Source organism: Labrus mixtus, chromosome 17 (assembly GCF_963584025.1).
Source record: "Labrus mixtus chromosome 17, fLabMix1.1, whole genome shotgun sequence".
NCBI lineage: Eukaryota > Metazoa > Chordata > Actinopteri > Labriformes > Labridae > Labrus > Labrus mixtus.
Genome location: NC_083628.1, coordinates 7,872,348 through 7,888,501, shown reverse-complemented (window position 1 = coordinate 7,888,501; position 16,154 = coordinate 7,872,348). Strand labels below are relative to the sequence as shown.

Below are 16,154 nucleotides of genomic sequence, written 5' to 3'. Positions count from 1 at the left end.
TGGTTAGTGCGCGTGCCCATGTACAGGCGCTGTAGTCCTCCAAGCAGGCGGTACAGGTTCAATCCCAACCTGTGGCTCCCCTTCTGCATGTCATTCCCCACTCTCTCTCTGTCCCTGATTTCTGACTCTATCCACTGTCCTATCTTTAAATAAAGGCTAAACAAACCCAAAAACTAAATATTTATGAAAACTGTTTTTGATCTAGAAGTAAGCACATATCAATGTTATAAGCATCTTTAAAGGAGCTATAAAGGAGAATTACCTTATTTATTGGCCTAGATTATAGAGACCTTAATATGTAGTGTTTCTTTTTGTTTTATTAATAGGTTTTAAAGTAAAAGTTTCTTATCCAAATGAGTGAGATGGACTGAGATCTAACACCTCATGATGTGTCCACGTGGGACTGAGAGCATTTTTGAGGCGCTGTAGAGGACAATACACACTTTGTCCTCGGTGAACCGTGAACTTCTGATAACTATCAGAACAAATCACACATATCACACAGTCCTTCTTGGGTTGAAGTGACCTCTTGGAAAAAGAAAGAGATATTCTGATCAAATGTCATTTATAATGCAGCTTCTGCTCAAATATTTCATCATTATAACAAGTTATTCACTTGTGAGTGGCTAGAAAATGTAATGTTTTGGTTTTACAGGAAAGTTATGTGTCAATTTAACCACGGCGAATTGGACTGGATTTAATAATCATTGTGGCATTTCAGCTCATCAAATAATGTTCCTCAAAGTCAAAATCATTAGCTGTGCCAAGAATGTGTTTTGGTGCTGTTTGATGTTTAGCAGCAGGATTACACAAATATTTATACCTCCTTCAATGTTTTTATGAAACTTAATGGAAGAGTGAAATAAAGACCCATGTTACTCCCCAACATAAGGCGGCCCTATGTGGCTAACAACAACCAACAAGTTGACCCAATAAAGCACATTAAGCACCTTAACAAAGGCAAAACGAAAGAACTGAATGATTAACAAAAGTCAACAAAGGACTTAAGCAACAAGACAACTAACAAAATCCCTTTCTGAGAGACACCACACAGCAGTCCTCACTCCAAACACCTCCCTCCTCTTGAAGCCAGCACTGGGCCTTTAAGCACTGAAGCAAGGTAGATAGAGGTAGGTCCTCTACAGTGAAGATAATCAGTATCTTCACCTGGGCAGATCTGGAAACAACAGAAGGGGAGAAGAGACAAACGGCACAGGGAAACATACTGCCGTAACAACCAAGAAAGGACTCGTAAAATTGTATAGGCTATATTCTTCGAGACAAGAATAAATCTTGACCAAATGGTAACATAGAAGTTTTAATAATCTATGTACTCACAAAAAAAGTCTCCTTGGTAAACTGACATTTTTATGACAAACCGCTATATCTGTGTTATTTGAATCTTTTTTTATATTTGTATTTGATTGTAAGTGTTCTGCTTTTCATAAATGCATATTCGGTAAACTGTTTGGACTAGCAGCCTTTCCAGAGCTTCACACTCTCCAGTTCCCCTTCAGCTTGTTTTTTGTGGGTGTGTGTGTGTGTTTAAGTTGTTATTTCACAGTTATAAATGCAGCAACTAAGTTGAAATTGGATATTTTTGTAGCAATATATCTGTTTTCCAAACAGAACATAAACATATCACAGTTCTATTCTGCAGACATCAACACAAATCATTGTTTTTGGGACTCGTTCCAGTATGGCCCAACCACTTTCCAATTTAACTGGTTTGACAGAAAAGTGATTAAAAATTACAACATAACCACACAAATTTATCTTACTCATTATGGTTTGGCAGATTCTTTCTTTGGCTGGAACAGTCTGAAACCAGAGCGGAGACAAGTCTGGCAGTGTGACTTATGGGGGCCGTCAGTGGGCATAGATAAAAATCTACTCTGTAGGCATCAGACTAATGTGACTGACGGACCCATCGACCATACTCACATGGCTGTAATTAGCCAACAATAATGTTAAGCAAGAGGTTATCCTGGTATCCCTCATGATTGATCAAATATGATGTATTTTTGTGTATTATGCCTTTACTATCACAGCTTCACTTCACAACACTAGGAGGAAATGTTAGCATCTAGCCGCTTCGAAGCTAACAGTAAAATTACGGTTACTTACAAGTGGCTAAATGCTAACAATATCTGATTTATGGAAGCTATCAAATATGTTGTTTTTACAAAGTTAAATCATACTTTACAACACATAAGTGAGGTAATGTTAGCATTCAGGCACTTCCAGGCTAACTGTAATGTTAGATATGTTTTAATGATAATGTTAGCTGTTTCATGAAAGCTAGTTATCAAATATGTTTTTTGGGTTTGAAATATAGCCAAATATGTTTGTTTTTTCTTTGTTGACTATCAAATCTCCACAACACTAGGAGGAAATGTTAGCATCAAGCCACTTCCAGGCTAACGTTACTATTACAGTAACTAAGAAGTGGCTAAATGGTAACAATATCTGTTTATGGAGGCTATCAAATATGTTGATTTTACAAAGTTAAATTGTACTTAACATCACTTTAGAGACGTAATGTTAGAATTCAGACACTTCCAGGCTAACTGTAATGTTAGCAAGGATATGTTTTAACCGTTATGTTAGCTGTTTCATGAAATGCTAGTTATCAAATGTGTTTTTTGGGTTTGAAATACAGCCAAATATGTTGTTTTATACGTTATGTAAATAGAGAGCACAGTTCAACGAAGCCAAATTCCTCATGTCAGTATGCATACCTGGACATGAAGCAGATTCTGATTCTTCTGATTCTGGTTGTCAGAGGAAAGTGGCTAACATCCATTTGTTTAATGAAACAATCAACATGAACCCTTACTGATGGGCTGTCCCTGAATCTTGTCCCTTGACGTATTGCGGTGCGCTCAAGAAGCATAATTTTAAATATCTACAAAAAAATGTTCCTGCTTCACTTTGACATTTGAAAACGGCACTTTAATGTTATCTTCATGTAAACCACTCCCGGTGGTTCGCTGAGTGGTCTGGCTCCGGCTGCCAGCCTCAATCGATTCCCAGTGGATGTTTTCCAGACTAAACTTGAGTTTGTGAGATTAAGCTTTTTGCCTGTCGAACTCATTCAAGATAAAAGCAAATACAGCACTCTCCCCTGGTAAATGGGGGAGTATCGTTTCCAGCCCTGTCTGAAAATTATCAGCACTTACTGTAAAGCTAATAATTTACCCACAGCAGGTGAACTATGACTCCTGCTTCTTGGTAATTCTGAGGTGTGAACAGCTGTGTTGAAAAGTCTAAATCCCTGAGCTGAGAGTTGGTTTTAAGATCTACTGGTTCTCATAGTCCTGTGTCGAAACACAGAAAAACACAACACAGGATTAGCAGACTGCTGACCGGGAGCTAAGTTGTGTTCATCTCTTTAATGAAGATATAATTGGATAGATGAAACATTAAAACTTTGTTTATTTACTGTCTTCATTCAGATGGGGCTCACTTCCTTCCTAAGAGACTCTATCAGATATACAGTATAGGCTTAAACACAGAAACATAAACAAAAGAGTATGTATGAGGGCTACACCATGGATTTTTTTTAAAATTCTGGTGTATTGTAAGGGTTATTTTCTTGATAATTGATTTGTTTAGTTTGTTAAAAATTATAGTTATAATATCAAGAAGACAAAGGTGACAGATGATAAATATAAATAAATATAAAAAAAAGTGAAAATAAACGGTAATTGGAAATGAAGTCAGATGAAACCCCCACCCACACAAACAGATCCCCTCATATCGGGTCTGGGGGTTGTTCAAGATGGATGAGAGGTCGGCAGGAGGTGACCCCATTAGCCGGTCCCACCTCCGCAAGGTTCTGGGGTCGACTAAGGTAGGAGCACCCCTGCATCCCACAATTACAGAAAGAAATTCAAGAATAACAAAATCTGCAAAATCTTTCTTTTACTTAATTAATTCAATAATTTTGTCCATGTATTATGAATTTATCTAGCCAAATCTTCTCTTCAATTTTACTTACACACACACACACACACACACACACACACACACACACACACACACACACACACACACACACACACACACACACACACACACACGGCACAATATTCTTACTTGGTAGATCCAGTTTGACACATGTGTTGTCGCCCGTCCCCACAGGACACTTGTAGACGTCTCCTGTCCGTTTAGCTGGCTGGCCCGACAGCGGCGAGCCAATCAGAACCCTGAATCAACAAAGAACAGACGGGATTGGTCGGTTAGACTTCCTGCCAACAACCACAAAACAGCGATAAACATTGGCAAGTAAGAACATTGTTAAATTCCCAACAATTTAGATTGGCCTAAATTATACTAATGAAGTTGAACCGCACATAAACAGAAGGTTTCTGATTGGCTAATAAATCTGTTATGGTTTAAAGTAATGGGCATGTGAATATGTGGCCAGTATTACTTTATTATCACCTTTAAACAATTGTTTAAATTTGAAAAAGGAAATAGCCCACAATGAAAGAAAACCTCAATCATTATCTCATTATTATTACATAACATTTTGCAGATGTTGCAGAACTTCAGTGTGTGTGTGTGTGTAGTCAGTGCTCTCTGAACGCCTGTGTAGCACACACATCCATATCCATGTGCGTGAGTAATAACATCATGTCACTGCATCAGTACACTGGAGCTAAAAACAGTCAGTCATCTGCTTTCCTGCAAACACTCGGCCTTATTAACATTCTTGCGCTCTAATGGACCCTGGTCATCTGAAGTGAGACACTGAGTGGAACAACAACAACACACTCTCTGCTCGGCCCACACTCTGCTGCCTGTGGGAAAACATACTACATTATTGATTGTTTTATAATAACATTAAGGAGCTTATTCTTTTAATAGATCTACATTTGACTGGAGATGATTAAAGCATTTAACAAAGGCGTTTTAATGTGTGGTTTCTGGCCTGTGTTAGCCTCACTGTTTGCATCGCCGCTAAAAGGTAAACTCAAGACATCAAGAAAATTCCTCATCCAAGCTATAAGACTCTGACAGGCTTTATTTGATTGGGGAGTTGACCTTTTCTCTTCAAGGTAAATGGTGTTAATATAAATTTTAGCAAATCTAAAAGTTTTGTGGTTTCATCATGTGTAGAATCAGAAATGAATGCGAGTAGAAATTAAGGGGAGTAGCTTAATGGCAGGAAGTGAAATTTGAGCTCAGCGGTAAAAACTTCATTTTCTTTAAAACGACTTTACTGGATTTGTTTAAACAAAAAATAATTAAATTGAAAGAATCCAAGCAATTGTGTAAGAAACATCACTATATCTCATCATTTCTATACTTACAAGCAAAGATTTGTTTATGGAGGGATAGTGGGATTGTGCAGCGTAGTTAGCCAGGTCAACAACAAGTGGCAGTTTCTCCGACATGTATGTCAGCAGTCTTGAGAGACGAGGTTAAAATGTATGGGCAGACAAAAGATTTACATCTGATCCCTCTCTGCCAAATGTACCACATTTTCTCCATGCAGTTTATCCACCTTTCATCGCTGCTGAGGTGCACTGAGGAGCTAAAGGGCGGAGGTCAGGAGGAGACATCTGTAACTCATCAGTCACCTCTCCGTCAGAGCAACCTGCTTTTCAACATCACCTCCTGATCCACATCTTTTTTTTTTCCCCCCCAAAGTATTCTCCTTCTCAGGGCAACATATCATCTCTAATTTTATTGCACTCCTCCTTAATTCCTTGAAACATCCTCCATCATTCTGCTTCAACATTTTTCTATCCTGTTTTATTTCTTTCATCTTTTCTAGCTCACTCCTTTGATATCTGATGTTCCCCCTCTGCTCTCTGTCTGCTCTGCCCGCGTCGTTTCTCAGGTTTAACTTCTTTAATCTGGCTCTTATCGCTCTGATCTCTTCGGTTTTCTCTCAACGGGAACAAAATCGTGCTATCAGGAGAAGCAACAGAGCTAAAGTGTTTTCAGGGAACATTTTAAACGCTCGGTAACAGCTGGTTCCACTGATTAGCGCTGAGTGAGTTATTGTAACTGATCTCATACGAGCTTGATAAGAGAATTACTGCGGCAGGTACAGATGGGTGAGAAGGTATCAGCTGTGTTGTTACAACAGGTCGGAGGGAAATAAATGAAGAAATTAGGACTGGAGAAACTGAAGGAGAGATGTAGAGGTAAGATGATGGGACACAGCTATTAACCGCACTCTTAGCTTTTAACAAGGTTTTAAAATTCAGCTCCCAGACAGTCGTAGCGAGGCGTCACAGATGCTTGGTCTCAGTGTATTTACTGGCTGGGTGTGTGGATTCTCTGGTGGGCAGTTTACAGTTAACAGCAGGAGTTGTAAAGATCCTCATTACAGCAGCAGCTGCCGTGCTCTCCTTCACAGTTTTACAGGTGAATTAGGGCTTTTGGCTTGTTGATGTTGTGGATTTCAATTAAATGAAACCAACAACAGCTGTTTAGTGTTCTTTAGTGGGCCTCTCTTAAATAACACTTTTCTTATGAGCAATTAATCATTTTTCAGACAACTTTATGGAGCTCTATGGAGCAAATGCTTAAATTGATGTACAAATGCATCACACATGTACATGTACTTGTAGATGTGTACATAATTATGAATAGCTGAAAACAAAAAGACATTCATAGTTTACCAACAATAAAATCTCCATATCCCATAATCTTGTTTGACAGACACCTACATCTGCAAACAAAGGTTCCCTCTCAACAAGGAAAAAATGTTGACCAAATCTTCAGAAAACAAAAACATAACATGGTAACTGTTCGTTCGTTTACCTCCGCCATCATCATGCAAATATGACGACTTGGTCATATGCATCATTTGACATATGTCTCCTACAGTTTGGTGCTTTTAAATAACTGCAGAGTAGAGGACATGGCGAGCAACAGTATTTATAGAGTTCCTGTCAAATTGAATAAACGGAAAACTTTACAGCGATGTTTTAGTGCCTAACCAATCGATGTGTGCCGCCTTAATCGTGTGTGAATGAATTCTGCATGTGAATTAGTAATAAAATGTGAAATTTTTGTCAGCAAGCTTACCAGATTTTATAATTTATTAGTGCTTACTTGACTGTATAATTCTGAAACTTTAATAAAACATCACCTATACATTTTTGTTAACATGAATGTAGGGCTCTGGTCCAAAACTGACACTGGAGTCGTACATAGATCGTCATATTTTGCAGCTAAGCATGCTGTTTTATTTAACAAGCTCTATTCTGACATCATGTTAAGTTGCCATCATAGGATAGATGTCTGAAAAAAGGACTTGAGTTTAAAAGAGGAGAAAATGAGGTAGTGGTGAAAGACGATAACTTTAAAGACAGCCACAATGAACCGTTGTTAATGACACTCACCATTTCCCCTCGCTGTTCTCAAACTGCTGGACAGTGTAACCAAACATGTCCTCCAAAGGGCCGTTGAACGACAAACCATTTTTCTGGTCCACGTTGAAGGACAACGCACAGGCCAGCAGCGCTGCAGGGACAGAGGGAGAGACAAGTTTATGCAGAACTGTTGTTTACTTCTCCGATGTGAGCACAGATCAAATTATTTTATTTAATAATGAATACTCAAATCATGAAATAACAGACTTGTGTGTATTCTTTCTTTCCCAATAAGAAGAAAGTTCATTAACACACATTCTCAATAAATACTGTGGTGATAAATATCAAAACAAAACCAGGATTTAATCAAATAAACTATTGACATTTTGACTATTATGCTACAACATTTATTGGGGCATTTGATACAATACAAATTATGATACAAGGGTAATTATGACGGTAAAATCATATTATCTTTGCAATACTGTTAACAAGGTGAAATTTTAAGATAGTTCATAAATCAGATTTTAGGACAGCTGTCAGAGTAGATAGAACAAACCACCTCATGCATAAATCTGCATTTGGAATCATCACATTTTCTGTTACATCCAACATTAAAGTAAAAAATGTTGTAGCCTGATTAAAGGAAACTATAGGAAATGAAAGGTTATCACATAGTTATTTAAGAATAAATTCAGTATATAAAATATAATTCCACAATACGCAATTTATCAAAGTTTTTTTTATTCTCTTGATATTTATATAATTCTAAGGAAAGCAAAAGAATATTTATGTACTGTATATAAAGATGGAAGACTGAGATAAAACATGAACTGTGTGAACTATATCACACCCACATACACACACACACACACAGTGATTTTGGAGATCACTGGAGGAATTTCAGACATCACTGTGAAGCACTTTGGTCAGAGTCCAGTCTGACCTGCTGTACAATGACTTCTTCTCTGCCCTGTGCGCAGTCTGCGCCCATCTGTCACTGAGCTGAGTATATATCACAGAGGCTCTATATAAATCCATCCATGTCTCATTGTGCTGCTACTACAATGACACTCTTTATATCTACTCAGCCAGGGAATTCTTCCTGTATAATTTATTCAATTCCCTGACTTGTGAGGGAGTGCAGAGGAGTCAAAGTCCAACAGTGATTAAAAAAGATTGTGCAGAAACAGACCACACATACATGGAGACACAAATAAAAAGCAGCTATTTGTTCTTTCATGATAATGCTTTGTAGCTGATGTGTCTGATCCGACCCAACACAAAAGACAACTACCATACGGAGTCTGGACCGTGCTGCCAAAGTGATGTTAGACTTCTTAGCCACGCTACTGTTGGAGTTTCAAAGAATCATGGTACAGTCAGTCTGTGCACAACTGTGGTCCAGTCTGAAATATGTTCAACACATATTACACAGAAAGTCTTTTTGCCCATTTACATTTATGTTCCACAGAGACTGTCACAGTGACATTTGTGGGTTTTGAATGAAATGTTCTGACGACTGTTTGATGCAAATATTCATGTTCCCCAAGTACTAAATGTAGTAGCTTTAGAGATTCCCTAACATTTTATGCAGCGCAATCATTGAATCAAAATGTGTCTCGTAATTTTGGTTATGGCCTAATGACTGTAAAAAAAAAGATTGTCCTATACTGTCAGTTGCTGTCTTCCATGTGTTGCTGCTTGTCTGCTTTGTGTGTTACTGTAAAGACTAACGTAGCGTAACGTAGCGTAACGTAACGTAGCGTAACGTAACGTAGCGTAACGTAACATAGCGTAGCGTAACGTAACGTAACAAGGTAGCATAACGTAACAACGTAGCGTAATGTAATGTAACTTAACATAACGCAGCGTAACGTAACATTACGTAACATAACGTAACATAACATAACGTAACATAACATAACGTAACATAACATAACGTAACATAACATAACATAACGTAACGTAACATAACATAACGTAACATAACATAACATAACATAACGTAACATAACGTAATGTAACATAACATAACGTAACATAACATAACGTAACATAACATAACGTAACATAACATAACGTAACATAACATAACGTAACATAACATAACGTAACATAACATAACGTAACATAACATAACATAACGTAACATAACATAACGTAACATAACGTAACGTAACATAACGTAACGTAACATAACATAACGTAACATAACATAACGTAACATAACATAACGTAACATAACATAACGTAACACAACATAACGTAACATAACATAACATAACGTAACATAACATAACGTAACGTAACATAACATAACGTAACATAACATAACGTAACATAACATAACGTAACATAACATAACGTAACATAACGTAACGTAACGTAACATAACGTATAGCGTAATGTAGCGTAATGTAGCATAACGTAACATAACGTAGCGTAACGTAACGTAACATAGCATACCGCGACATAACGCATCATGTCATATCGTATCATACTATACTGTACAATTCTTTTCACATTTTTCAAAAATGATTAGCCTATCTCTCCTAAATAAGTGACAAGTTGTGAAAGAATGAAAAATTAAGAGTCTCTAATTATTTAGACGGCTCAATCCAGACTCCATCCTACGTGACACTATACAATGATACATGTGCGCTGTTGAACATGTGGGGTAGTTTCTTGTGTAGTACAAACAGGGATCAGTGCACATATATGTGGACCATAACTCTGAGAGGATGAGATGCATGAATTACATCCAATTAGGTCTGTTAGCAGCCCCTCTCACTGCAATCTTATAAACACAGGACTTGTGAAAACATACTGCTGCCAGTCATCATTCTGCTGTGTTTAAAAGTTGATCACACATAAGATTATGCTCTTTACATTCCCCTCGGGTAGAGAGAGATACACAGAGAAACAGCGAGGGAGAGAGAAGCAGACCTGCAGAGTCATACAGTGGAATCCAAGCCAAGAAATATTATCCCCCCTGTTTCTCCCTAGCTCATTTCTCTACTTCCTCTGTTACCCCTCTCCATCTCTCAGAGAATCTCCATTTCCTGTTCCTATTAACCTGATTATACACATCCCCTTAAATCCAAAAGTACACATACAAACGCACACATGCACACACACACACGCATGCAAGCACACACACACACACACACAGCTAATTTAGCTGATTTAAGATGGCCCCAGGCCAACCAGACCTTTTCCATTTATCACAGCCTGAGCTCAAGTACACTTCTGAGTCACGCCGGCCTGAGCTGTAAATTACACTGGGACCTCCTCTGTCTATTTGCCAACCCAGGTTTTTGTATACCAATCTCTTTTTGCTTTATTTGACATCTCCCGATTCTGTTCTGCTCAAATCAAAACCAGTGTGTTATGTAAGGGCCTATTTCCATGAGCTGGGCTAACATCTGCCCTGGAAAACCAATAACTGGACTTCATCCTTTGCGGATGGAAACGGCCTCATGAGCCTCTGAGGTACTGGCATATAAATCTGTCCATCACTGTCTAGAGGGGTTCATATTGCACTTCATTACACATAGTGAGAAGAGGAGAGCAGAGGGAGTATACGACAGGTTAGTGGCAAAGCTCAAAGTTACCACTTTGATCCACATTGAAGCATAAGTCAAAAACCATTACGGATTTACAGGAGATCTTTACAACACATTCATGTTGAAGATCTATGTAAGTAAGAAGTGAAGGAAGCTCGTTGGTTTCAAAAGGGTATGCAATATGGGAATGCATTAAACCTGCATTATTTAGGATGGCCAGCAGGGGGCGGCTCGAAGATGACTAGATGAAAAGACAGCTACACTTGGTTTTATCACAAACCAGCAGGTGACTTGGTAAAGTCGACTTTCAACTCAAATGTTTGTTATGGCCAATATTATCATTCACGACAATTAATTTGCTAAATAATTACATTATTTTCAGGTTAGCGCTACTATGTGTTAGCTAGTTAAGTTAGCAGCTAACATGCTGTACAAAGAAGGTCAAAATCATCTCAGCTAAATTTCAGCATCTAGGCATTGTAGATGTGAGCATCTTACTATGGTAACATTTGCAATGAAATGATGGCCATAGCTCTCGTTTCAGCAAAAATGGGTGAATTACAGATAGAACAGTGTAATAATGTAACTATCACGCAAGAAAAAAATCAAATTCCTGCTTTCCAGATATGTTTAATTTAATTTGTCTTAAATAGCCCTGCCACCATGAGACTACAATGACCAACCACTGAGTCTGTGTTTGGTCAAGCTCCATGTGGACTTGATTGACCCTGGCAGTCTGTCAGCCACACTAAACCACAATAAAACGCTGAGCTACAGCTATCAAAACCAAAACGACTCCATTTCAGTATTTAACCATTTTGCAACACATCAAAACCAAGTAGCAAAAGTCAAGTCTGTTTGATACAGGCAGACCAGCAAGCAGCACAGATCAGCACCTGTTGGCCTGTAAGACATCAAACCAGCTATAAAAATGACCCCAAGTCAGCACCTGTAGGCTTCAAAGCCTCGTTCAGCAAAAGTAACAACACACCCAACTGGCAACTGCTCATCTGTAACATACCTAACCAGTTATAATCGGCTTTAAAGCTTAACACAAATCAGCACCTGTGTGCAACAAAGTCATCAAGTACCTGAAACTCAACCATTAAGAAGTTGAAGCATGTGTGAAGCTGATCCAAGACAGATGGTTAAAACAAATGCTCTAATATTAAACTAAGCATGGGTAGTAGCTCAGAAAAAAAAAACGTTAATGCACATCAGTTGGAGGAAAAAGAAAGAATGGTGGACTGATGTTTGAACTTTCAAAGGAAAGGGGGCTTTGGGTGGGACCTTCATGCGCTGTGCTTGTGTTTTTCTTCTTTTTTTTGAAAGAGCTTGATATACTAACATGGCCTCGGGCAGCTCAGAGTTATAAACTGAAACAAACTCTGTATTTCCTCCCCTGTTCTTTTAACTTCATCTGGTTCAATTTTCTTCTTTCAATCCGCCTCTGTCTAATCTTCAGCCTCCTCTTCTTCTTCTTTTTGTGCTCCAACAGTATAAACACTCTTCTCTCTAATCATTTTAGGAATGGTCAGTCACGAGCTGTTCTTTAAAAGGCTGAAAGATTTGAGCTCCATTGACTTTGACTTAATTTTCTCATTTGGCCGTCTGCTCAGTCGCTGCCTATTTCTTGGCAAAGGTGCAGCATGTGGGCGTGCAGCAGACACAAGAGGTCATGAATGTAGGCGCGTTTGTGTTTTTATATGCAGAGGGGAACACAAGAGACCAAATTCTTTTGAATTCTAGTGATATTGTTGGTAAGAGGAGTAAGATATGGATAAATAAAAACAAACTGCAGCATGATTAAAAACAAGAATTTGGATGTACAGCCAAGGTAAAGAGGTGTAAGGCAGCTAGTGCTTTAAACAAAAACACAAACTAGAGAGACTTTCAAACATTGAACTCCTTAACCTGTAGGTTCAACTCTGCATGGTCATAGAAATGGTTGAACACAAATGTCCGAATCAGTCGGACCAGACACCTAACAGACGTTGACCTGTCAACTCACACATATAAAGTCTGTTTATTGTCTGATCGAGTCGATTTGTGAACACAGCAGGTATATTGTCCAGAGTATTAGACTAGATGTTGTACTTAGTTGTCGTTTTAAACTCCATTTCCCAACATAATGCAGATTTTTGAAAAGTAAAATTTGACTTTTTTTCAGGTCTGTCCACAAAAGGATGAACAAACAACTTTGAAAACGCTTGTTTGTTGAATTAAGTTCGGATCGATCATTTCGGATTAATTTCAGGTAGTCAGGGAATCTTATGTTTAACAGCATCAAGCTGATTTTTTAATCAAATATTAATGTTTTGATCTATATTTTGTTTGATTTTAAAATGTGCTTTATGAAAGTAGTTCTTCATACAGACAAATAAATCATAGTCACAATAACGCCAATGGGAGCCTGTATGTCATTATTGCATTCCTCCTACTTTTACTGTCCACCCAGACTGTTTTTCCTGTACACCAAAGCCTGCTGATACTTAATTGGTCAATACAGATCAGACTACAAATGTACTACAGATTGAAACCAGAACACTTCCTATGCTTAAAATACAGACCCCAAGTACAGATTCGACAAAAATGTAGAATCTGCACTATAGAGATGAACTCTACACAAACTCTGCCCCTTGCCTAAACCAGACAGTAGCAGATTGTCTGTGTCAGACAGACACTGTTCAGACCAAAACCACCAATGGATGGGGATCCCCAAAGTTAGGAAGGGTTCATCATCTGGACACCATGCACAGACCTCCCACCTCCAACCAATCAAATCAAATGTTAAAATATGCCGCTATCAGAGAACAGTGGAAAGTGGGAACGCAAATGAAAGGTCACATTTTTTCTGGCTGTCTCTCAAACAGTTGATAAAATTCAACTCTGAGCTGAAATTGTTAAAAACAATATCCTTTAACCCTGCTCACTATTCAGTGTGCTTCCTCTCCATCCATTCACTAATTCATTCTCCTCCCCTCAGGAACATCATCCATCCCTTTACTTTTTTCCCCCTTCATTCATCTTCGACTCTCCCATCGCTTATTCCAGCATCTCTCTCTCCTCTCCTCATGCTTCCTTTCATTCATTGATTGAACGTGACGGCTCGACGGTGTCATATTCCACTCCGTGAAACCTCCAGATGTATCCTCTGGAGCTTGGCCTTTTTTACTGGTGCAGAAAACATGTCAGCCTACAAGCTGAGACCCACGCATGACATCATCCCCCCCGACGGTTGTCAAAGCTTTCATCCCGTCCAAACCCCCTCTGTATACAGCAGGGGTGGTTGACGCTCTCCTAACCATAGCCACACACACATACTATGACTGTCATATCTGCTGATCACAACAGTTTTAACATACAGGGAGCAGCTGGGAGGAGGGGGCTTCTGGGATAGATCAAACACCTCTGGAGGAACTAAAAATACACACACCCAAGGGTCAGAGAATGACCTTCCTCCAGATTCAATAAAGAAGATGCAATAATAATCATACTATGCCTCATGCTATGCAGCGACCAGTGGGAGAATATACTACAAACTCCATAGTCCTGCTAATCAAAGAGTCCTAAGACATCACTGCAAGTTTATTTTTGCAAAGTCAGAGAAATCAAACAGACACTTTGAAAGAAAACAGGTAAAAATGAGAATCCAATGAACACAGAAAAAGGACGTTGTCACTTCTGTATAAATATTTGACAAGCATTTTAAAAGTAACTACGTAATAATAACCCTTTGTATAATTAAAATAGATCCTTTGTATGGCAAACAACATACTGTTATACTCTAATTATAGTTTTCCAAAGTCTTTGTGTGACTAATGAGTGCTGTGGGTTTCAAATAATCAAGTGAGCTCTTAGCCATACCCCCACTTAACAGAACAGACATCGATCCGCACTACTTATGTTGCTTAAATTTGAATTAGCCTAGTGGAAGATAAATACATGAGCAGTAGAGTGCTTTCAGCTAAAGCATGCTGTTTAGGTGGATCGATGCAATTAATTTGTAGGATAAATGAGTGAGAATTAGCTTAGTGGTAGTTTTAAGCTAACTGCTTGTTTTCACAATGATAAGGGCAATCCTGATATAATTACTTTTAATAAGCAGTCCACTGAGTATCTTTCTTTCCAAGTGAGAGCTGTGAAGATTGATACCACTCTCATGTTTGTGCGTGGAGCCAGAAGCAGGACATGCTAGCATAGCTTAAGCTTCAGGACAAGTAGCAAAGAGAAACAGCTAGCATGTCATCGCTGAAGTTTTAAAAAATACAACTACCAGTAGTTCTTTTTCTTATCATATTTTTTATAATCTATACCCAAACTGAAATGTAAAAAGAAAGTTAGGGTTTAGTCAGGCTAGGTGCTTTGAACTTTTCTTGCCAAATAACAGCAAACTTTTTGAAGTTTTGCTAGTGCCAAAAAGCTAAAATTTCTATAAGGTCCAGGGTGTTCTGTTTGCTTGGCTACAATGTCTTCTGTTATGACTTGAGTTGGTTTGCAGAATTGTGTTGAAATAGAAAAGTTCAGTTGAACACTGTGGTGACCAGTAGCGCTAGTGCGTAAAATACACAGCACCCCAGTAATAATATTGAGGCAAGCAGACGGGGATTATTTGGTTTTGTTAACTGAGCAGAAGGTAGATAAAGGGCTAATCCATCTATTTCATGTTCTGTTTAATTGTTTAACGGTTGTTGGTCAGAGACTTCAGGTAAAGGTCTACGTCAAGAAGTCTTGGCTAAAGTATTTCTTATGTCAAGGAAGAGGGGGACTTGCAGCTGAGCTGAACGGAAGATGGAGTTTTTTTCTTGTTTTCATGAACAGCAGCAGGGTTTATGAACACACCCCTCCCACACATCTACTCCTTTAAAAATAAAGAATAATTTGAAGTGCGAACTCCTCATTATTAGCCTTACGTGTTTCTCAAAGCAACCCTGAGAGCAGAAATGCCTAGGCTGTCTTTCTTAAGCCCTTTGGCTGAAATGATTGTTTAGTGTAGATCATATCATCAGATTAATGTGATTGTATGTTCGGGGCTGTTTTGTACATACATCATTTACTAAACAAAGAACAAAAGGAAAGCCTACCATAGAAATGATAACGTGCTTCGAAGTGCAACATAGACTGGGCAGAGTTTTCACACCCTACTGTAAATGTTTAAAAAGCATACAACAATAACCATATATGATATTGTGGATTTCAAGTTTTTGACATTCAGACTATAACTGGTCTATGGTTTTTAATGTAT

General features: G+C 38.4%; 1 protein-coding gene across 2 annotated transcripts in view; it reads right to left on the bottom strand.

The window, feature by feature from the left end:
• itga1 (integrin, alpha 1) overlaps window positions 1-16,154 on the bottom strand; it is a 52,776-nt gene that overhangs the window by 22,355 nt on the left and 14,267 nt on the right. For both annotated transcript variants that reach the window (XM_061060822.1, XM_061060823.1), the window contains exons 2-3: window positions 7,371-7,491; window positions 4,102-4,211 (exon numbers count right to left, since the gene is read on the bottom strand). In XM_061060822.1, the coding sequence (XP_060916805.1) occupies window positions 4,102-4,211; window positions 7,371-7,491 (231 nt within the window). The remainder of the gene's footprint in view (window positions 1-4,101; window positions 4,212-7,370; window positions 7,492-16,154) is intronic.